The sequence below is a fragment of the Papaver somniferum genome, unplaced genomic scaffold (assembly GCF_003573695.1).
Source record: "Papaver somniferum cultivar HN1 unplaced genomic scaffold, ASM357369v1 unplaced-scaffold_81, whole genome shotgun sequence".
NCBI lineage: Eukaryota > Viridiplantae > Streptophyta > Magnoliopsida > Ranunculales > Papaveraceae > Papaver > Papaver somniferum.
Genome location: NW_020651082.1, coordinates 855753 through 879900, shown reverse-complemented (window position 1 = coordinate 879900; position 24148 = coordinate 855753). Strand labels below are relative to the sequence as shown.

The window sequence follows — 24148 nt, the reverse complement described above, 5'->3', positions numbered from 1 at the left end:
GCAGTTCTCAGAAATACCTTGTGCGGTGAAAATTCAAATCAAATAATACAGGCGATTTTCCGATAATCGCGCTCCAAGAAAACTATATGGATATACATCTCTATAGATGATGATCACCATTCTAAGTTATTATCTCATTGAAAACCTCGTCAGAAAAACCCATTGGGACAAAAACCTGAACGTAGGAAAACATGAGTCCTCATAACAGTGTTAGACGCGCAGATGTTGCCTCGTTAAAACCTTATCCAGAAAACCCAGAGGGACAAAAACCAGGACGAAGGAAAAAGAGTATAACATGGCGAACCGCGGATAACAGTGCACTCGCATGCCTCATTAAAATCTTGACAAGGAAAACCACAGTGGGAAAAATCTTGATTAAGGAAAAAGAGTACACGATGTAATGTCCAACATATATATCCAATATCCATGGTCTTTTGTGGCTTTACTACCCATGATAAGTAGCCTTCTCAGTTGACCATTGTGCCTGATAATACTGCATAGAGGCCACGAACCATCCTTGAATGTCTTCGTCTTCCTTTACTTAAGAAATTTGGTCCGATTTTACTTTGTGCAATTTATTAATGATCATCCGATTGTTCCTTCCTTTAATATCTACTAGATTTATATGAACAATCATAACCGATTGGAGGAAAACAAGTATCCTCTATCAACAGACAATTAACTAGGAAAATGTTTATCTACTTTAACAAACCTGCCTAAAAAGCAAAACTCAAACAGTCTGATTAGTGTTTCTATGTGGGAGACTTTTTGCGATCTTTTATGCAAAAGATGCAGCTTAATGGTACTACGAAGATGAGGGAGACTTTCTTCTGACCAATATCTTGATATTGGTGTTGGGAAAGCCAGACTTACATGTTTTACTATATACCCAATATCAAGTATCTATAGCATATTTCAGCTAATGTACCGATTACACATCTTTTGTGTAATACAAACCACAGAGTGGTACATCTTCTTTGTTAAGATGTAAACCTATCAATCTTAAAAGTAAGATATTAGCTTGTCCATTTAAACATGTCTAAACCTTTAAGGTTGACGAAATTAAAGAACTTTAAGTTACAATGCTCAAGTAACATATTGAGACTTTGTTTTACCGAGATTTTCATCTGAAACTCCTGCTTTAAGTATTTTTATGCTTTGGAGACCTCTTTAGGAGTTCCAATAAAGTAGATGTTGGATAAATCAAATATAGTGATGCACAATACATAGGAGTATAAGATGGTTCACATATTCCTGGACAGCATAAGCATTCTCTTAGACGATTGAACAAATGCATTTGACATGGTAATTCTACTGATAGTGAAAACCTTCAGAAATTTATATGCAGTTACCTGTATCTAGTCTTTCATACAGATTCGCAGCAACCACATTCATTAGATGCACGTCGAGTCTTTCAAAGACTGCCAGACAAATACCAAAGAGGTACTTGCATCCTTAACAACGAATATGTTTCACCGTAATCCATTTCAGATTTTTGTGAAAAGACTTGGTGCCATTAGTTGACTTTGATTTTCATTATGCATAAACATCCACCTGTCACCACTAGGGGTTACATTATCGGATTTACGTACTATAAACACCCACTTCTGGCGAAGAGTAGCTCATAATATCGAGCGTTCTAGTTGCAGTACCAAAATTATGCACTTTATGAGAATTGTTATTCTTCCTGAATACATCCTTTCCATTTTAACCAATCATTCCTTTGATGACATTTCCAGATAGAGAATGGTTTAATGCCAGCATCATCTATGGCAGTATCAGTGGATACCTTGAAATATGCCACCAACAATCATTGTCTTAGGATCCACGATTTCTTTATTGCAAGCATGCCACATGGAAATACGTTCACTTTGAAGTCCCATGGCCTTTGCAGAGACGTTCCCTTGTTAAGAGAACTATACTCAATGAAATCAAATCCACCTTTGATAGTTTCTTTGAGAGCTATCTTTAAATGATTGTGACTAGTTCTTACTTTTAGGAGGTGCAGAATATTTAGAGTCAACTAGTTATCCATGCTGAAGGTGTGTTTTATGTGACACACTTGTTACTACATTCACAACTTCTCAAGGAAGCAACTTGATTTGCAATTGTTGAAGATATCAAATCTTCTGTATGTGTTTCATTGCTGAAAATATCAATATGGGATACATCCTAGTTTATCTTGTACAAACCAGGATACTTCACGTTGTTTTCAGGCGACAACCTTTCCTCCCCCAAACGGTGGGAAGACTTTCTCATCAAATTTACAAATCTTATAGTACTAGTAGTAACAACAAAGGAATGTAGCACGTCTCAAACAGAAAGTATGACAATGGTTTTATGAGTAATAAGTTCAAAATGCTTCATGAATGAATAAACAAAACCATTCAACGAATGCACAAGAAAAATAAATACTTACCATCAATGCCCATAACATCACTAGGATGATACAACATCAATCACTAACATGCAAGAATTTTATTTAAAATTTATACGAGTATCAATATACAGTTACCACCCAGGTGATATGTCGAGTCATGTATGACTACCAGACTTTACTTTCGTGAACATGATTATTATATGTGGAAAACCGTTAACAAGCGACCTTAATTCTCTCATTACGCTTTCTTATAAGCATCAAAATTTCGAACTAAAGTTCGTGGATGCTATGACCGAGGGCCTAAAAGCAAATACAAGTGAGAGAACAACTTAATATGGATTGAGATCCATATTTTCCAATCATATGAACTTTTTCGATAATTCCTTTGCAAAGAGCAATATCCATCTACATCAATTTCAGTAACTACTTTGAATATTATAGACAACCAGTTAATAATAACAATCTTACATCATTCTCTAGAGTACGAGGATATTCTAATCCATTGGTACCAAGCTTCAATATGTGGATATTCTGCTCCATGAGATATCAACACAAATTTCATGGATATGCTCCTCGTTAGGAGTTACCGACTCACAACTCAAAGAGAATATGGACGTTATCTGATTAGATTGGCATACCTCGTACAAGAGGTTTTTCTTCTATGCTTCTAAGCATATTTTCAGACGAAAGAATCGCTGCGATTCCATGGCATGCCTTGCAAGGACTTTAATTTATGCCGAATCAACAATTGGAATTAACCAATATCGTCGACGATTCTCCCCATGATCCTAAGGAGGAAATGTCTCATTAACAGAACATTCAGTTCCGTATTACTCTACCTATCAAGGTAACAACTGAGTACATAAAACAATTATAACACGCATCCCAGGAAAGGTAACTGATCATGTTTCCTCTCTCGTTTACTGTTCAGATGAAATAAATTTAAATAATTTACATTTCCATGTAAAACCAACAGTAAACTGTAAACGAATTATGTGACCGTAGTCACTATCTCAATTTCAATCCCAGCGCTGCCAAGACGACTAATAGAGATTAACAATAATGAACATCATTTCAAATGCACGTATCGTGTCTTTTACGTCACAACGACAGCAAAGCTCTACCAGCCTCAAAGATGGCTTATGTTCATTATGCTACCATCTCATATTTTTCCACTCCTGGTTGTACAAGATTTACCAGATTCTCAAACCTGATAACTATTGTGGTTCCCATATTCAAATATATCTACCACAATTGTATTTTTCTTCTTTGCCAAAGATAGAATTATTTGCATAGGTATTGCTGCAAATTTAATTCACCAAACTCATGATTTTAGGTAATAGCTCAGGCGAAGAGAAGACATGATATTCGCTCTAAATATCATTTAGATATGAGACTCTCATTATTGGTCGACGTTTGTATATCTACGAGGCGCAATTAAGATATGCAGCTCTCGTTGTTGTTGTAACAACATATACAAAGTGCAAATCACACTAGCCCTTTAAAGCTTTGCTGATGCATAAAAATTGGCGCATATAATGCACTCCGTAAAGCTAGCAGGAACACATAAAGGCGCAAAATATGCAACTCTCCTTATTGCTCGCAGCAATATTTTGTATGGTGCATATAGCTTCTAAAATCAAGCCGAATTATTTACCATAAAAATCAATAGTGAAACAAGGAAGAAAACATTCAAAAAGTCATATATACGGTTATTAACATAATACTGACAAATCTCCAATTTCGGCGGTAAGGGTCGGCGAAATACTAATTTATCAAAGTTGCAGTATGAACGTATTCTTTATATCTTAAAAGAAATTGTGTCAATATCAATTATAGGTCATTTCAAGGACTGTTGATAGAGACTGGATAACCATGTTAACCCTGTGTCCATTTTTCATCGCATTCCGGCCTCAGGTGGAACGACTTTGAATTCCGGAGATTATTATAGCAAAGGAATTTTGGAATTTTGCTATCCCTCAGGATGCAATAATTCCTTGCTCTGCCGATATTAAAACCGTTAACACGACAAAAATCATTGGTGTACCAACAAAGATAGTTTATTCTCTACGCTATCCGAGAGGACGCGGAAAAACCTTTCGTTGGTTGGCTAAAGAGGAAAATAGCAAAACGCTACAAAACTCAAATATTTGGATAAATTTGGAAATCGAATAACATCACAAATATGAGTCGTTGCTAATACGTACCTCTTTTGGATATCTCTTTATATACCGGATACTTTTGTGCTCCAAATAACACATATACGACATAATTAGATGTCTAATTTTCTCTTTAACAAGTTCTAATCAAAATAGGAAACCAAATTACACTACAAAATTGTATGCATAAAACTACTTAACAATAGTTAAATAAAACATGCAGGAGTTGAAGAGAATCATCCTTTCCCATGTTGTCAGCCTCCGCCGATAACCGCAAATCAACTCATGCTGATAACATTTTATATAATTTTCTCTTCTATAAATGCCACGATAATATGTCTACTAACTTTAGCAGACACATGTGATGTTATTATGTCTAACCAATCCATAGCTAATCAATTAAGTAGTACTATTTGTATATAGTATAGTTGCTACAAAACTATATATAGCAGAGAAGATCGAGAGAATTGGATAGTTTCCATTAGCTGATTTTGTACATTTCTCTAATGTTCTATCTTATCATTACAAGGAACCAAAATGGGGTATTTACAGCTTACAAAACAAGTGATAATTCTGATGACTTAGAACACTTCATATGGACTCAACAAACTTGAAGTTTATTGATTTTGATCCCACTATGGACTCAACAAACATGAAAAATGGGTGTAAAAACCAATAAATTTGTTGGTTTGTTGAGTGATATGGAACATGTAGCGCGTGCTTGATGGAACAACGGGGCGGTTGAGTCACACTCGCCAACAGATTAGCTTCTCACGCGCGATTGTACAAGATTCGCTTGCGGCCGAATTTGTCATGCTAATTAATTTTCGAGAATTTTGATAAAGTGACCCAGTTTTGAATTAGGGTAAAAAAAGTGTCCCCGCTTTTTTGCACTTTTCTAAACTGCCCCGTTTTTTTTTTTTTTTTCAAATAACGCTTTTCATCCCGTTAAATGCAAGGTGGCAGTTATCTCACCTGTTAAAAAGTCATATTTATCTCTAAACTATGTCGTGAACTATGAACCCTAACCATGAACCTGAACCCTAAACCCCTAACCCTGAACTATATCGTGAACCATGAACCCTGAACCATGAACAATGAAGCCTGAACTATGAACCCTAAACCCGTAACCCCGAACCCTGAACTATATCGTGAACCATGAACCATGAACTTTTAAACCCTGAACCTTAAACCCCTAACCCTGAACCCCGAACCCTAAATCCATGAACCGAGCTCGACGAACCTGAAAAAAATGAAGTAGAAGATAAATGTAACAAGTAAAGGGTAAATAAGTAAAAAATTGGACGGAAAACTAAACTAGATGGAAAAGTTAACCGCGGGGGCAGTTTTGAAAAGTTGTAAAAAACGGGAACAATTTATTAAACTGAAATTGAGAGTGGGGCAGTTTATCAATATTCCCTTAATTTTCTATACATCTTTTCATAGATAGTAGGTATAAAAAATGATATTATATTAAAAAGTAGGGGCCAACAATCATCAGTGCAGAAACTTTAGAGTTAAAAACTCCAAAGTACGGGGGAAACGACCAATATACGTTGAGTGTAAAATAATATTATATAGAATCTAATATTATAATAAGTTAAATAATGTATTTTTGTGTACTTGTAATGAAAGAATGATTCAGTGGGCGTGGATTGATCAACCGCTGGCGGATGGTCTTCGTCCTCGTGCTCAAGAGCAACTGCAATGGACGAGTAAACCCAAATTTTCAATCGAGTGGGATGGCGTAGTGGGACGGACCATCGATCAAAATTTGATCAAAGAGTAAAATCCAGACCAAATTTGGTCTGCGATCAGGACCAAATCCAAATATAGTCGGGCGTTGATATAATCTCCGCTACACATCGGGCGTTGATATAATCTCCGCCATTCATCGGGCGTTGATATAATGTACGCATGAAACGGGGCGTTGATATAATGTACGCCTGAAACGGGGCGTTGATATAATGTACGCCCAATGGGGCGTTAATATAATGTACGCATGAAACGGGGCGTTGATATACTTAACGCCCCACTTTCACAAATCTTCAAAACTTACATGGGGCGGGCTTTATACCTCCGCCCCATTTTTTTCTTTTCTTTTTTTTTTTTTGTTTCTGGAGCGTTGATATACTTAACGCCCCACTCGCGCGTTATCTTTACCAACATCTGATCCCAGGCGTAATGTTTATCAACGCGCGACCAAATATACTCTTTTTCCACAACGCCACACGACGGACTAAACCCAAATTTGATCTTTTTTTTTAGTCTTTGGTCTTTGGTTATACTCGCACCACTGTGGACGCTCTAACGATCAAGTGCCCACTGCTTTTTCCATAGTGTAAAATGAAGTTTATCCGTACACCAGGTTCAACATTAAAAAAAAAATCCGTTGATTGCCATAGGAATTTCCCATAGAGATTGGTAATCTCATTTACAAGACACATAGCAGCTCTAATGTCACCAGGAAGAAGTAGATGGTGGGACCCAAAAATGTGGGCATCCACATATCTTTCTTATAACAGATCCCTTTGGACGTCCGAATGGGGTCCTCCTATGTGTCACTATGAGGCTAAAATGCAATTGCACGCAACGCATTTTTTTGTTTTTCATTGCAAAATTTGAATGTTGATTGGTCTTTTTTCTTCGAAATTGGGTCGATAATAGGAAAGTCATCAACCCCGGTTACCTTTAGGCGATACGATGGTAGGTTGAACCAATTGACGATAATTACGGCGCGAAAATGGCAAAAAAACCGTCAATATAGATCCTCACCATTGATTACCAACAAAATTCAGCCATATGATCTAAAGGTACTGTTGTTATTACAAATTTGTTACATAAAAATGTTACAAAACTGCTACAAATAAGTATTAATTAAATATAACAGTTATAGATGTTATTAAATCACTGATACCAAAAATGTTGCAAAGACTGTTACAAAATGCTCCAAACTGGAGGTCCCCTTCTTCGGTCGGCCCCCACCGCATTGCGGTAATCTAGAAGGTCTTCAAAATGGTCTATCCCTGCCAATGAAACGCAAGACTAATGGGACTTGAATGCAAAGTAAAGTACCTAAGGGCTTATAAGAAAATACTAGAAACAAAATAAGCTCTTCCTAAAACCCTAACAAAGCCCTGAATTATTTCACACCCGACGGAAAAGAGAGCTCTGAAAATTTTCTTTAATGGCGGAAGTACAGATTGGAAAAACCTATCCAGTAAAATCAAGACTTAAACCAAAATCAAAGAAACCCACATCAATAACAGAACCAAAATACTGGAAAAACTCGTACAAAACCACTCAAATCCCCAACCTAATTTACCCAATCACATCCATCGATTTCTCCCCTTTAACAAATGATTTCATCACAACTTATTCAGCTTCAGCAACACTCTGCAGCTCACAAACCTTGGAACCCACTTCTAAATTTACATCCTTTAATGATATAGCATACTCTGCTAGTTACCGTCATGATGGAAAGCTTGTTGCTTTTGGTGGCGAATCAGGAGACGTTCAAGTTTTTGATCTTAAATCTCGATAAAACTTCGTCGATTGAAAGGTCATTATCGTTCTGTTCGTTGTGTTAAGTATCCCAAATTTGGTAATCTTCATTTGTTTTCAGGAGGTGATGATACATTTGTTAAGTATTGGGATGTGGCTTCTGAAACTGAGTTGCTTAGTTTCCAGGGTCATAAAGATTATGTAAGGTCCGGGGCACTGTCTCCTGTAAGTTCTGATTTGTTTGTTACTGGTGCTTATGATCATACAGTTAAGTTATGGGATACTAGGTTTCGTCTATGAATTCTACTATGAATATTAACCATGGTAAGCCTGTTGAGGATGTCATATTTTTACCATTTGGTAGTTTATTAGCTACTGCTGGTGGTAATTCTGTCAAAATTTGGGATGTTACTAGTGGAGGAAAATTAGTTTATGCTATGGAAAATCATAATAAGACTGTGACTTCGCTTTGTGTTGGTAAAATTTTGAAAGATGGGAGTTCAAAATCTGATGAAAGTAGACTTTTAAGTGTTGGGTTAGATGGGTATATGAAAGTGTTTGATTATTCGGCTTTAAAGATTACACATTCTGAGGTATCCTGCGCCGTTGTTTGTCTATTGGTGTTTCCAGTGATTCGTCTGTGAGGGTTATTGGTACTTCTAATGGTGTTATTTCTGCTGGTAAAAAGAAAAAGAAGGATGTCGACGGTGTTAGTGGAAAGGAGTTGGGGGAATATAGTATTAGTTCAGCGGGTGAAGTACCAGAGAAGCGAGCTTTGAGGCCGACCAATTTCCGATACTTTCAACGAAGTCAAAGTGAGAAACCTCCTCGAGGAGATTACCTGATTAAGAGACGAGCGAAACTGAAGGTAACTGAATGATAAGCTTTTGAGGAAGTTTAGGCATAAGGAAGCTTTGTTATCTGCGTTGAATGGGAAGTCGCCAAATGATATGGTGGCCGTAATGGAAGACTTGGTTGCAAGGAAGAAGTTGTTAAAGTGCGTTTCTAATCTGGACGAAGATGAACTTGGTTTGTTATTGAATGTCTTGCATAAGTACTCTACCATGCCTAGATATGCTGGTTTCTTAATTGGGTTAACAAAGAGAGTTGTACAGATGCGAGCTGAAGATATTAAAAGTTCGGATACTTTGAAGGGACATGTTTGGAATATTAAGCGTTCAGTCGTGGAAGAAATAAGTATACAAAATTCTTTGCTAGAGATTCAAGGTATTATTTCGCCATTGCTGAGGAGTGCAGAAAAAGCTTTTGGTAACTAGCCTGTGCATTTTGTGAGGTACTTCTCTTGTTTCTGTATCTGTTGCGAGAAAACAGTTTTGCGAGGTTAGTTATTTTAGTTTGTTTGTTATGTTTTCTTAAAAGCTTCTCATTTACCAATTACTGGATTTAGCAAGAAGAATGTTTTCAGAAGCTTATTGTGCATTTATGGTTCTTGGTTAGCCTTTGTTCCTTGTTCTTAAATCTGATAGTAAAAAACGAGACCTAAATCAGTGTAGTATTAATACTTGACAAAAGTAATGTATTCGATTATTGCAAGATGGTGACTGAAGTCTTCAATACTTAAAATTTATCAAACACATTTTGGTTATATCGTTATTCTCTTCTCTAAATTGTGGAATACGGGTCTTCTGTCAGATACAATGCTGAGAACACGTCTTGAGTTGGAATTGGTCTGTCTATGTTTATCTTCTTCTTCTTTATTTATTTATTTATTTATTTTTGATGCAAAAGAAACTTTTATTGGTGTAGTATATTCATCTGACAATTGTGGTCTAATAAAGTTGGGAGGTCTAGTAAACTACTCTTAAATCTTTTTATTTATTGCTAATTTAGCTAGGAGCCCAGGATATCAGCAGCAAAGTTTTTAACTCTGCTAATATAATTGCATTCCCAATAGGCCATTTGATCAAGAACTAGCTTAGGCGCTTAGCCTCAACTTATTCCTGATGCAACTGCCAAGTAACTCCAGGATTGTCTCGAGTACATGCTTTGACAACATTCTTAGCCAATCCCTCCAAATGCTCAGCACTCACTGCTCCATCCAAGAAAATACATTTTGAAGCCTTATATGATCACGAAAAGAGTTACACTAATGCCTCCCTGTTTAGCTAGAGAGTGGAAAGAACCAGCACAGTTCATAATGAGTCAATCAGGTTGACATGTAGTCCATGAGTAGTAACATCTTCTTTCCTACACAAACCCAATGGCAATTCTTCTGTTTAGCTTTAGTATATTGCCTCACGTAAGCTGATTGTGCTAAATTTGCAGAAGCCGAATATGAGAGTCAGTTTCCTCGCTATTGTTAATGTTCTGTTAGTTGATCTCGATTCTCCTCATCTCCAATAGCTTAATCTGTTTACAATTTTTTGGTTAGTGCCTATTTGGAATATTGATTACTGCAATCTCAGAAGTCTTTTCGATTGAGATTGTTTGCTGCAAATTCCGCAGGCTGTTGCTTTAGGTTTCACTGCGATTTCTGAAATTCTGCTGTTCAGCTTTAGTGTGCTAATGATAAATTGCCTTACATACGCTGAATGCAGTAAATTTGCAGAAGCCAAATATGAGAGTCAGTTTCTATGCTATTGCTGTTGTTCCTTTAGTTAATTTATTAGATCTAAAATAGCTGAATCTGTTTACAAATTTTTAGTTAGTTGCCTATTAGGAATATTGTTTACTGCAAATTCAGGAGGGAATTGCCTTTGCTGTAGGTTTGATTGCAACTTCTGAAATTTTTCTGTTTAGCTAGTGTACTGACGTTAATTGCCTTTACGTAAGCTGATTTCGTTAAATATGAAAAAGTGTGTGGTGTAAGACTAACTATATATCTGAATGAAACTTCAATGGATGTTCATGTTTTGAAGTAGTTGCTCCTGAAGAAATAAAATTTACTATGATGTGCCTGGAACAACTTGCGACAGTTCAAATGCTTACTTTATTGGATCTAGTTCCATTTTCCATCTAATGACAAGCAATGAATGAGAGTGGCATTTAGTTGGCCGCAGTTTAAGAATTAAAATGGTATGGTTATCAAATGAATCGTATGTTAATAGTAAGCTTGTAAATGTACATTTGCTGTATAATTTCAGCGTTGTTAACTAATATATGGTGTGAATGTTTAGACATTATAGTGTATGTTTTTTATTCTCTGCTTACTGCTTACACAACTGGTCATTTCTCTTGCAATAATCATCATACATTCTTGCATACTGCAGCTCGGTTCTCCCGTGATGACAAATACTCTAGGCAGAGAGTTCTTTTGAAGAAGAGATTTTGATTGCTGCCAACTCAGAGACCAGCCCCCCAAGTATTGAGAAATCCTACCTTGCTTTTCATACTAGTGTTCCATCCGATGGGTCATGTGTTTTTACACTTGATTGTATTATGAGTTAAACATGAATGATACTTAACTTGGCAGTGGCTGTAACTGTAGAGGCAACGGTGTTATGAATGAGTAATATTTTTATCTAGTTGTATGTTTGAATTGTTCTTCATTTTTTTTCCTCAACTCTGTCTAGTGGAAGTAGACTTTGATGCTGGATCAGTGCCTGCTCTACATATATTGATGGTGTAGTCCTGTTTCCTTATCGATATTCGATAATATGAGTGCTTCTTTATGATTGCACCTTCAAACTAGAAGAATTTATGAATTTGAGTTTTGTGTTTTAGACTTTGCATTTTGAGATATCAGAACTGTTTCATTCCATGAAATATTGCCGAGCTTGATTCTACCTGCAATTTTTCAATGCAAAGTATAGTGGTTTATATGCTTTATTGGTGGAATTCAAATTCTGTCCCCAGCGGTGAGTTTCCGCCTGTCTATATCTTCAGAAGTGAAATAAATTTTTGCTTGTCATACTCTTTAAGAAGATCTTCTTTTTGGTAGCTTTCTTATTTCGTAATTAATATTTTGTGTGCCTATCTTCTGTGCTTCAACTGTTAGTCTAAGCCAGTTGCCAATGAAGCATGTATTGTAGACTTGCCGTATCTTAGGTATGTTCTATTTTGCTTGCAGTCTTCTATCAGATAAGGCCCATCTCAGACATTACATCCTTGAAGAATATTTTAGCATGAACAAGTCGTCATGTTGTTCATGATCTTTTTTTTTCTTTCTTTTTCTTTTGGATCTGTAGAGTGTACTCTGGCTTTTATACCCCTTATTAGACCCATCGTTGTGTCCCTTGGACAGCTGCTTCCTTCGTATCTCTGCATATGAAGTTACTATAAGGGCCATAAACTCCTCTGCGGTTTCTGTTTTTGCCTACTGTCAAGTTATTCTCATCCAGTTGACAGTGACATGATTGCTGCTTGGCACTTGCTGTAAAGTGTGATATCTGCGCCAATGTTGATTGCGCATTGATCTTTTTGTTTTACTTTTTCACATTCGGTTTCTTGGTGAACCAAGTACCAGCAGCAGCACACAGTTCCGGCTATTCAATGATGTGAAAAGTCTCTTTGAAGTGCTGCTAACACTGATCCAAGTCACAGACAATCCTTAGAGGTCGTTCAACTTCAGTAATCATGATGAATTGGACAGGGGCAGAGTATCGCAGATAGCTCAAGACAATAGCCGTTTTCATTTTAATGCATCTTATCCAGCCAAGACAAGACCCATTGCTTAGAGAATCATAATTCCAGCAGAGAAGTTGAGGTTGAGTCCAGCTGCAGTTAGCCAGATCTTTCGAGAGAAAGTGCAGTCTCAAGTGAATATCAGTCTTCAGGCATATTCACACAACGGACAAACTGGATTTCGGATGGACCCTTACAGCAAGCTCACTTCTGGTTGGAAGAATGTCATTCACACTTCTATAGAAATGGTTTTACTCTAGGAATCACATCAAACGTCCACAAATGCTTCCACTTGCTAACCATTATACGATTTATATTGTCTGTTGATTAGATTTGTCTTCTACTAGCTTCTTTGTCATTCTTGATTAGAATCTTTGTCATTTAGTAATATTTCATACAGATTTTTTCAGATTTCTTCTCTTGTAGGCTGATTTGAACTGAAAACTCCATCTCCGGTTAACAAACAGATTAACTCGTTAGATAGAGAAGAATTTTGAGCCTCAAATCCTGGGAACTGCATTATCTGAGTGATTGAGAATTCCAATAGACGTCTGAGGAATAAAAGAGATCCCCAACTTTGGTATGGCTAGAAGTATCAATTGTATTATTATCCATAACCCATGTCCCTCCATATATCGGTTCTTTGACCATTATTTTCTAGAAGCCAAAAGCTATGTCTTTTAATGAGATCACCAGAGCCTTAGACTCCATGCAAAGGTAAATTACCTTGCCAGTATTTGGCTCTTAATACTGTAGACGAGACAGAATTGTCATTAGCACATTCTCCAGGCAGACTTGGTGAGAAGAGCTTGATTGAAGCAATTAAGGTTTTGCAGATTTTTTTGCCAAGAAATAAGGTGAACAGGTTTATCCCACCAAAATTGGGACTGAATCGAATTGAGTTTGTGGGCAGTATTTTGGGTAAACTTGAAAGTAGTCATTTGATGAACTGGGACAGATTTACGCACATTTTTCACCATTGTAGTTCTACCAGCTTCAGAGAGCTTTGCCTTTCCATTGTAGTCCACAATGGAGCCAAAGGGGAATTCTCTTCTTCTAGATTATAATAAACAAGGGAAGACAAAGGTATGTCTCATGTAAATCTATTCTGTTAACCTGAAGCATGAAATATCTCTTCGAATGAAGATGTCCAAGTTTTTGCTGAAAGAGACGCTTAATTTAGAAAATTTAATAAGCTGCCTGAACAAGCACTGAAATTGTTAATGATCCCCAGAAGACAGTCGACTCGAGTGTGATAAGCTTTGCACAAAAATAAGCAATCACCTGGGAAAACCAGGTGATTAATATTATGGGCAGTTTTAGCTATTTTAAGACCCAATACTTGCCTTATTGTTAACCCTGGAAAGAAAATCCATAGCAATAATAAAGAGGTAGGGAGACAATGGGTCTCCCTGCGCCTCAACCCTCTTGTATTTTCAGCTATTAATCTGCCTGGAACATAAGCAGCATGGAATGGAGATATAGTCTTATCCAGAATCTCCTTCATTCCCTGAAATCTTGGAAAAAGTCTGTATGAAATATTATTCAAAGCTATTGGCCTGTAACTTTCAGGCTTGAATGAAGACTTTACTTTAGGAATTTAAGTAATATTTGGGCAAACCTAAAAAAAGATCCAGAAGATAGAGAGAACCTAAAAGAAATCCAGAAGTTCCAAAAACCAGTAAAAGATGGAGAAGCAATTTTAATTTCAAAGATCAGCAAAAATGAACATCTAGAATCTTCAAATTCTATATCAAATCCCACCCCTGTTTCATTTGAGCTTAAAATATTTTACAGACCGTGGAAATTTGTCTGTGAAGGTGGGACTTTTGGAAAATAAATCCAATACCAAGAGAGCTTACTCACTATTTGCAAAAATAAATCCAATACCAAGCAAGTCGTGATCACTACAAGGACTATAATGATACACAATGACTAGGAACAAAGATAATATTTACTGACATGACATTACTAGTACTAGCAGAAAGGAAAGGTTACATTTTCCCTCTAATTAAACATTAAAGGTTAGCCTTCTATCGGTAAAACTCATCCGACTAGTACAGAATTTACACTTCAGACATGCCTCAGCTTATAACATGTGCATGCTATTCCGACAGTAGAATTACTCAGAAGAACCTGCCAATGCAACAACACCAAATTGTTAGATAGAACCCAATAGGCTGCAAGAAGTAATTCTGAATGCTTGAGGTGATTGTGCATGAAGAGGCACTATGACAAATCAATGATGGTCACAGAAAAACTTGCTACCCAAGAAGACATCTACTGGATTTGGTAACTAGTGCACCATAATGTTTTGAGACACATATGGTGGAGCAATTACCATCGGCTTAATACACAAACAACTACAGTCCAAACCATATGCTGTTCAACTTGATCTCATACCTGACATTCTAGAATCAGATGCATCCTCTTGAGGAGCTTTCCCAGAATCTTTGGATTTGCTTTCCTGTCTTTGAACTCTCAAAGACCTCAATTTTGCTGCAGACTTAAAAGAATGTATCAAAGGAGCTTCCTCCTCATCTTGATCTTCTTCTTCTGGACCTTCCTGGTCAGATGCACTAATAGAGTCATCTTCTTCACTTGATTCTTGTTCATCAAAGAGTTTCTTCCCCTGTATATTACGGCGTTTACGTGAACGACCTCGGCGACCCGCAACAGATCCCTCTTTGTCGTCTGATAATAAGCAACAATTTTAGCTATCAGTCCCATATACGTTAACCAAGAAAGGAAATAATGATAATCACGACCAGATTTAACACAGATGACAACCTTGCAAAGACATACTGATCAAATGCATGATTTAAGACCCAACAACATTGGGGAAGGGCTCCTGTTCAGCACAGCTAAGTACCGAGTGAAGGATCTTATGAAATAGATCCACAAACCACACACAAAAGAAACATGTTTTGAGTAGAGCTATATGTAACAACATTCACTACCAGCTCAAAACTCAACCGTTAATTTGAGCTAGGAGCATGCTTGAGTTTGAGCTAGTGCAAGTAGAATTTTTTTTAAGAAACAAGTGCGTGTAGCTATTTAAAGTTTTAAGTTATAACTGAACATTGAACTGCAGTGCAGAACTAACAGTAAGGCATAGCCACTGTGTTCGATCAGTCCCTAGATAACTGAACAATTTTAGTTAAGCATTAGAAAGAATGAAAACAGTTCATCGGTAGAAAAGATCAGGGGTTGCTTAGAAAAGCATAAAACTACAGGAGACAAAGCATGGTGTTTCTAGACTTACCATTAAGACCCGCATTCTTCGCATACTTCTCACGTAAATGATCAACAAAAGTGACATAAGGACGCCACCCACTAGGATCTTCATCAGTATTAACATTCTCTGTTCGTTTCTGGACATCCTTTACGCTACTCACAGTAAAACCAGATGTTACAGAATGCCTCTAATTTTGTGTAAATTATCAAATATTATTTTAACTTTATAGGATGAGAGTACTTTGCTTACATTTCTAAGATGTCTGATGTTGGAAGTCTATACACAAAATGTAGTATAGCTTCAAGAAAACTAAGCTGTCTTGGAGCATCCTCAAAGGCAAACAAGATGCCCTGTTTAACAATCTTAAGAATGTCTGACCTATACTTGTTTCGAACAGCACCAACGAACGTTTCAGCAAGCCGAGCAGCTAGGTCCTTACACTCTGTAAGAGACTTGCTCGTTAAAGATTCATCATCACTTTTTGAAACTTCCAAGACGTGCCGATTATATGCCTGATTCCAAATCCATTATTAAAGAGATTAAATATCTACGACCAACTTGAAAGAGGATAGGAACCTAAACTTGAAAGACAAGACCTTAATCATGCAAGTAATGGTAGAATAAGCTTGAATAAGTAGCTGAAATACAATGGTTTGTCTAGTGAAACTGTAGCCTCAAAACCCTTTTTTGCATTAAAAAATAAATAGATCAGATTCTGCAGAAAAACTTCGGCTTTTGTTTATATTCGACCTCTCATAACTCTAACCCCAAGATATCAAGGTTAGACTAATCCCAAAATAAGATTCCAGAAAAATGAAAGTGTCCATATCATAGCTGAATTAAAGTGGTTCAGATGATTGCTTGTAAACTCTTTGGTAGCAGTCTCAGCGAGCTAAGTTATACAATCCCATTTATACAAAAAGCTGTTTATTGGCAGGGTAATAGCAAGTGAAAAAAATGTTCAGAATCCATACCCTTTTCAGTGATTCCAGGAATATATTACAAACATCTCGATCGGCTGTCTTCTTCAGGACAGAAATCAGCTGCTTGACAATCTCCCCAACATTTGGTCCATGCATCAACAAATGTGATATGGTTTCTGGACCAAGATAGTCCTGCATGAATATTTGAAATTGCTTGATAAATTACAGAGAGGTTATGTCAGACGAAAACCACATTCAATGTTCCCCAACATCTGACACTGAGTCAGCAACATATCTGTGGATTGTTATATATGAAGTAAAGAGTGGTAGAATCACAATTTTCTGCTTGGATGACCAATATATGTACTTTCGGTTCAGTCTACAGAGCAAACTCTTATTAATGGGTCCTGTCCAGGGCATCCCAGACGCAGTTTACCGCGACTGAAGAGAGTTCAAAAGGCTTTAATGAATACAACAGGATAAAGATTTTAAATTGGCGAATAAATATGCCGTCACCTTAGGAACCGCATCACTTGCAACCAACTTTGATGCTGCAATCATGATTGCTTCTTTATTCGTCTCTTCTATGTATTCTTGATTGGCTTCATCATCTTCAATTTCGTCTGTGAAGAAGCATATATCAGTTAATTATATCAAAATATTCTCATGATTCATTACATTTTAGAACAAAATTGAGAAAATAGCTAGCATGAAAAGTTCATGAACTGGTAATCATATGTCCAGGAACTGAAACCTACGGAAAATTTAACCCCTATCGGCTTCTTATGAAGCAAGTTGTGGGTAGCAGTACGCCTTAACAATGTGTGCATACATCGTACTAATGAAATGAAAACATCGTCATGATTCATTACATCTTAAAATTAAAGGAAGATAATAGCAAACTTGGACAAAATTCCGAACTGGTACTCATACGTCTACCCTTACGAACTGAAACCTACAGAAAATATATACTCTATCAGCTTCTTATGAAGTGGTCTTGAGTTCGTACATGGATGCTACCGACTTTAGACTGCATCTACTGCTGACTCAACCTAGCATTGTTTAAAACGTGTCAAAAGTAGAAAGTTTAGCAAAGTTAGTCACCTGTATTGAGTTGTTGTTCACAAAGAGACCAGAACTTTTGAACCATAGGCACGTCAGGACAAAATCCCAACCCTTCCAACTTTGACGAAGCAAAATTCGACTTTCTAAACATGAACCACATCTCAGCGAGTATAGCACAGACCTAAGGCAGAAGGGGGACAAAAAACCTCAGTTACCAAAATTACATCTTTTAACTGCTTCATATTTACTGTAAAAGTAAGAGTTCTTACTCGACAAGCAAGCTGCCTTCCGTATCTTCCATCTCTCCCAGCTTCAGAATGGGTGTTAAGGAAGTATTCAAGTTGCTTAAACAAGGTAGTACGTTTGGACAATAATGAATCTAGTGATTTTTGAGAAATACTTTCTTCATCTATAATAGACCGCAGACACCAGGTTACATGCATATACATGTTCAGAAGCAGAAAACATACAACCTGGAAATACATAAATATCAACTGTAAGCACGAAAAGCAAGGAGCCGGAGAATTCAAATGACAAATTGCTAAATTCATGTATGCACCTCTTCATCCATATTTCTGTTTCCTTCAAGAATCCTGACAAAATCTTCAAATAAGGTTTCAATGGGTACACACTTTGCTAATTGGAGTTCATATACGCGTTTCAAATTAACGAGAAAAGAGTAGTCATCATCGCCTCCCTGAAATCTCGAAACATGTCAAATTTGAGATTTCAATTCAGTTGATAACGATAAAGGTCTTGGAATGGCAATGGATATACCTCTACTTGTTTCATTGCAGACTTAAGCTTTGCTATAAGTTCATCCTCTAGCTCCTTTAATTTAGTGTGTGCACAATCTTGCAGGTCTCCTTGACTCTCAGTAGAACAAAAGCTCATAGCCTTGACACAGGACCTCAAAGGTTCTTTTTCACCATGTTTGAAAAATGCTTCTTTAATGAACCGGAGAACTTTTTCAAAATTCTACGCCAGCAAGCAAAATTAGCAGAAAGCATGAGACGGGGAATCCTAAATAAGAAACATTATTCAGATGAGCAAGACGATGGAGTCTATGGACCTACCTGTTCTTGCCTCTTAAGCGAATACAGCTCGAGATTCATATTCAGAATTATCTCTACCAGCGGTGACACTTTGTCCTTGTCAGCCATGAATTTGGGCAACAGTTTTGGGTAATTGTTCATCATTGCTAAAGTTATGTCCCGTCTATTATTTTCCAGTGCTTCCTAGCGAATAAAAACAGAGATCTCAAAGGCATGAACAGAAGAAAATAGAGAATAGATAGACCACATATTAGTGAGAAGAATTGAGAGTTTGGGCATGTTCATTATGACTCACAGTAGAATAACTACCTTGTTGCAAGTTAAAGTCTCTAATTAAGAAGAAAGGGGGTTAAAACATACATCGCTTACGTACAAATGCCCTGACAGAAATGCTGATAAATATTCTAACTCTAAGCTTCTTATAAGAACTAGTTGAGAAATGTCAAAAAGATAAGATTAGTAAGAAAGCCTGACAGAAGAGTGAAACCAGGTGCAAATTACCTTTTGAGCTTTGTTGTAGTACTGCTTTCGGTTATCAGTAGCGGGTACAATTCTTTCTCCGACAGCTTTCTTAGACGATGAATGAAGCAGTCGAACCAAGTTTGTGGCATCAACATCTGTAAAGTCTTTCCCGGGTTTCTCGTCCAAAAGCATAGACACAATGAACTTCCAGTCCTGTAAGATAGATGTAGATTAAATTAGCTGTTTTCCGGACAGATTTTTTATTGAAGTCAGAATTCATCTGGTATCCTTTGGTCCTTCTGCTGTACAGATGTGAGATCTCAACTGAGCAATGTTAAGAATACCCACGTCAGAGTTTAACAAATAGAAAGAAAGAAACTGATATAAGCATGCATAATACTTTCATAGCCTTCATATAATCCCAGACATCATCAATAACATAGGTTATTAGAATTGGATCTGCCGTAAACTCCCTCAGTATTTGCAGTAATCTTCCAAGATGAACATCGGACGAGTCGTTTTCATCTCCTGGGAAAAATATTAAGGCTGTTAGTACCAATATTTGCTTTATCATACGTATGCACTTGAGTGCAAGATATACTCAATTGTAAATACCTTTCGAGGTACTAAATTTCTGAGCAATCAAGTGATCATTCACTAGTGCTCCTATTGCTCGCCTGATTTCTGGTGGTTCATCAATAAGCAAATCGTACAAAGGACCCAAGTCCTCATCAGATAGAAGCTGATGTCTGCAATATGATAATAAAATAATGTACGCAACGGTCATAAGCAATATGATAATAAACCACTAAAAGATAGAAAAGTAAGAACTTAAAACCAGTTTGCCACCAAGAAGTATGATACAATGGTCATAATCAATCATATACCTTAATAATTGTTTCAGAAGGCCTATCGCACACACGGAAACAGAAACATCAATGTCATCAGCGAGTTCGATCATTCGGTTTGAAAATCTTTCGGTGAAAAGCCCAAGTGATGGGACATTATCATCAACCTCGTAGAGATTTTGCAAAGCAAGGATAGAACATTTTCGAACACCAGCATTCTACAAATGCAACAAGAAGAATTAAGTTACCCAGGATGGTAAAACAAAGGAAGAAAAACTGAAAAAGATAAGCATATTCCACAATTTCTGTTAGATCGGTATACTTTATCGTTTAATGTCCATCCGAGGTACTTCAAGTATAAATCTTGCAAGAACATTGAGGGATATGATAGAACCCAGACGCCAAGATATTGTATCGATGACATACGGATATTTGGATCAATGTCCCGGTAACGATGCACAAATAACCTTCAACGGAAAAAAAAAATTGTTTAGGCAAAGTTTATTAAAAATGGAAAACAGATTATTATCAGGAAACAAGCTAACTGAATCTTACCCTTTAAAAAACTTCCGCATCATATTCTCAATCACATTAATTTTTTCCTGGGTCATTTCCAACCTTTTACCTAGTGAATCCACACGTGGACCCTCTTTTCTTTTTTTGACTTCAGTTGTTAACTGTCTCTGTGTAGTTTCACGCTGAGACCCCAGCATCTTTGCAACAGTAATGAAGGATGTGACAAGCTGGAGGCCAATTAACGAAGCAACTTGGCGAAAAACTCTTGGAGGAGAGCTAAGGCATGTGCAGAAAAAAATATTCTTAGGAAAGCACAAACATGAAAAGCAAACTTTGTACCATAAATAAAAACACTGAGAAGCTGCAAAAACCTACCATGACAATGCGATAACATAGTCCATACACTTTTCAAACAAAACCTCATCCAACAGTGGACCATTTTGGCACTCAATGACCAGATTGTCCCAGAAAGATAAAAGGTTTTCTTTGAAGTTTTTAAACTCCTTCCGCTTAGAGCTGTGGTAATCTTCTACTTCTCCCTGGGATTCAAACAGGAATAAATTCTAATTATAGCTAAAAATTCTGGATGCATAAGATAAAAATTGTTGTTGAGAATCTTCGTATATGCAACAGATATTTATTTTTTTGAAAGGACGAAATAAACAAAAAAAAGTCAGGAGTATGGGTAGATACTTTCTGGGCAAGCTCCACCAGACTGACCACCACATTATCCACTTCTGTGTCATCCAAGTCCTTCTCGATGAGAGAATATTTAGCTCCACAAACCTGTTCATCAACGACTTAATAAGACCTATGTGCAAGCAAGAGTATGCAGATGCGACTGTGAAATCACTCTCTAAAAAGGAAACGGAAATAGAAAATCCAACTGCAACAAAATTCAGTAACATCACATCAAGCTAGTGGAGATATTACCTCGAAAAGCATCATGAGCAATTCAACCATAGCAGATTTAGGACTCTTTTCATATTGCTCCACCCAGTTCTTGACCACATGGGGAATTTGCTTCCCATTACCTTTGACGATATCTAGAAAACACATCCAAAAACCCAGCTCTCCAAATTAAAAACAATAACACCAAAATTTATTCATTCGTTTATTTGGACCAACAGAAGTAGAACTTAACGAGTTCAAAGAGGAAGACACATCTGGTGGGCATTAAAAAAAAACGTAATCAATTCTAGCTATAAAGAGATGCACTTAATTGACAATATGGAACTAGGATACCCTAAACAAGCTCTAAAATATTACATCTGGTAGTCTCGACATTCTAATTCATTTCTCATACAATTACTACTAAGCAGTAACTTACTACACATAGTGTCAAAGTTTAAACAGAAACACACATACTACTCGAACACACACAAATATATATATATATATATATATGAAGATCTAGGTATTGAAGTGGAACACAAAATTTGCTGAAAAAATAAAAATTACCAATCAAACTCAGATCAACATTTTTAAGATTTCCAGGAACCTTAAGGATACGTTTCCTTTTATTACTGGGTCCAATTTCTTCAAAATCATCGTTGGAACCAATATCATCAGACCCAACTGGAGTTTCTTCTTCAGTTGGTGTTGGACCACTATTATTCTCATCTTGCTTTTCCCCAATTGAAACATCATCAGATTCTACTGAAACTTTAGATTTCTTCTTTCTACTCTGAATAACCAAACACAGTCGAGTTAGAGTACAATCAAAATTAAACTCCCAAAAAACAGTACCTGAGAAAAGAGAGAGATCAGAGACTAACCGGCCGTAGAGATGAAGTGTCTGCACTAGTTGTTGCGATCTCCGCCATGAAGCAAAAGCTTGCCCTAGAATTTTTCAGAGAGAGAAGAAGAGAAGAATGAAACTCCCGCCAATTTGAAATCTAGGGTTGCGAGAGAATTTGGAAGTTTTTCTTTGGGGATGAGATCTGGGTTTGGGCTTTTGTTTTGTTTTGTTGCCGCGGAAGACTGTGAATTGGAAGCTGTTTTGCGGCAAGTGCGTTTCACATAGTTTTGGTCTTGGTGTCCTAGCTTTCTCTATTTTGGGGAACTCTGGCGAAGATACTTTGGATTTCTTTAAGCATCCGAAGGATTTCCTTGTTAGCAATATGCTAATAGCGGCTTCGATAGTTTCATTTTTTATAGGTTATGCATTGCTATTCAAAAGGGAGTTGGGGCCCAGCTTGTTGCTAGGTTACCAACCAAAAACTTGGTATAATCTTTTATTAGTATTATTTAATTAATCAAATCTTGTTTTGAGGCTTTTTTTTAGGCATATTTTTAATAGTGCCAAAATAGAATAGCTAGGCAAAAAAACACCATCACCACTTATCCATCCTTTTTTGATAATGGCATAACTACCCTTACTTGATTAGTCTTAATGATTATGATTAGATTTAATGATAATAATAATTAGTTGGTAATGTTAATGATTGATTAAAGTTAAGTTGTTCGTGTTATATTAGTAGAGAAATCGGATCTTTGTGAGAGTTGCGTTTTTTTGAGAGAAAGAAGAAGTGAAAAAAAAACTAGATTTTTGAGATTATCGAAATTCAAGATGGGGATTCAAATGTCAAAGGAGAATCTTCATCTCGTAATTAATGTCCTTTTTATAGATTGAATTCCTCAAAAACCCGAATCTTCACATGCAAGTTCGGCGAACCAGAGAGAGGTTCGGCTGATACCTGGTATGATACGTAGATGAACAGTTCGGCTCAAAATCTAACAAAGTGGCATCAGCCAAACATCATTTATTCAAGTCAACAATCGGCTCAAAACCTACCAGAGTACAAACCATCATTGAATTTCTGAACCTATTCAAGTCAAAAGTTCGGCTCAAAATCTGGCAAAGTCGCATCAACCGAGAATAATATTTCCTTAAATCCTATTGTAGGTTCGACTCAAAATTGGTATTCCAAGATAAGCCGAACTGATCCTCTAACAAATTAAAAACTAAGAAAAAGACTAGGTTTGTATGATAATTTCGCGACTTTTGGAGCCGAACCTACCTCTGTAAACCCTAATTTCATCTTTAAAATCTTATTTTATCGATCAAACAAAATAAAATCAATCAAAAACAAGATGAATTTTTTACAAATAACTTCTAATATACATCTGAGAGCAATCGGGATTGAATTTCGCACCCGAACATCGTTCACTTCGATTTTTGCTTCCTTTGCTTGATTACTTGCTTGATTGAATTAGATTCCAAGATATTTAAGTTTAAAAATTATTTTGATTTTAAGTTTTTAAAGATAGAGGCATTATAGTGATTTAATTCGTTTAAGGATATATAGGTAATTGCACTACCCTTTATACACCCCTTATAAACCCACCCTAGATGGGATAATGAATCAGTATGTCTCAAAACAGGATACGAGCTTAAAGTATCCCAAGCCT

At 36.7% G+C, this 24148-nt stretch overlaps 1 protein-coding gene and 1 pseudogene across 1 annotated transcript; one reads left to right on the top strand and one right to left on the bottom strand.

Annotated features, from left to right (window-relative positions):
- The first annotated feature begins 7676 nt into the window (after positions 1–7676).
- On the top strand, positions 7677–11542 carry LOC113345342 (annotated as a pseudogene).
- A 2831-nt stretch (positions 11543–14373) lies between these two features.
- On the bottom strand, positions 14374–22655 carry LOC113345424 (sister-chromatid cohesion protein 3-like). Its single transcript, XM_026589197.1, has 22 exons — positions 22513–22655; positions 22196–22421; positions 21668–21780; positions 21428–21520; positions 21110–21273; positions 20774–21010; positions 20541–20685; positions 20258–20436; positions 19986–20119; positions 19771–19898; positions 19410–19583; positions 18930–19091; positions 18631–18831; positions 18413–18550; positions 18123–18326; positions 17893–18034; positions 17305–17411; positions 16840–16980; positions 16115–16377; positions 15893–16017; positions 15031–15321; positions 14374–14763 (listed from the first exon to the last, which is right to left on the bottom strand). Exons 1-22 carry the CDS (start codon positions 22558–22560, stop codon positions 14750–14752), a joined length of 3429 nt encoding a protein of 1142 aa, XP_026444982.1. The 5' UTR covers positions 22561–22655; the 3' UTR covers positions 14374–14749.
- Between the last annotated feature and the right edge of the window lie 1493 nt (positions 22656–24148).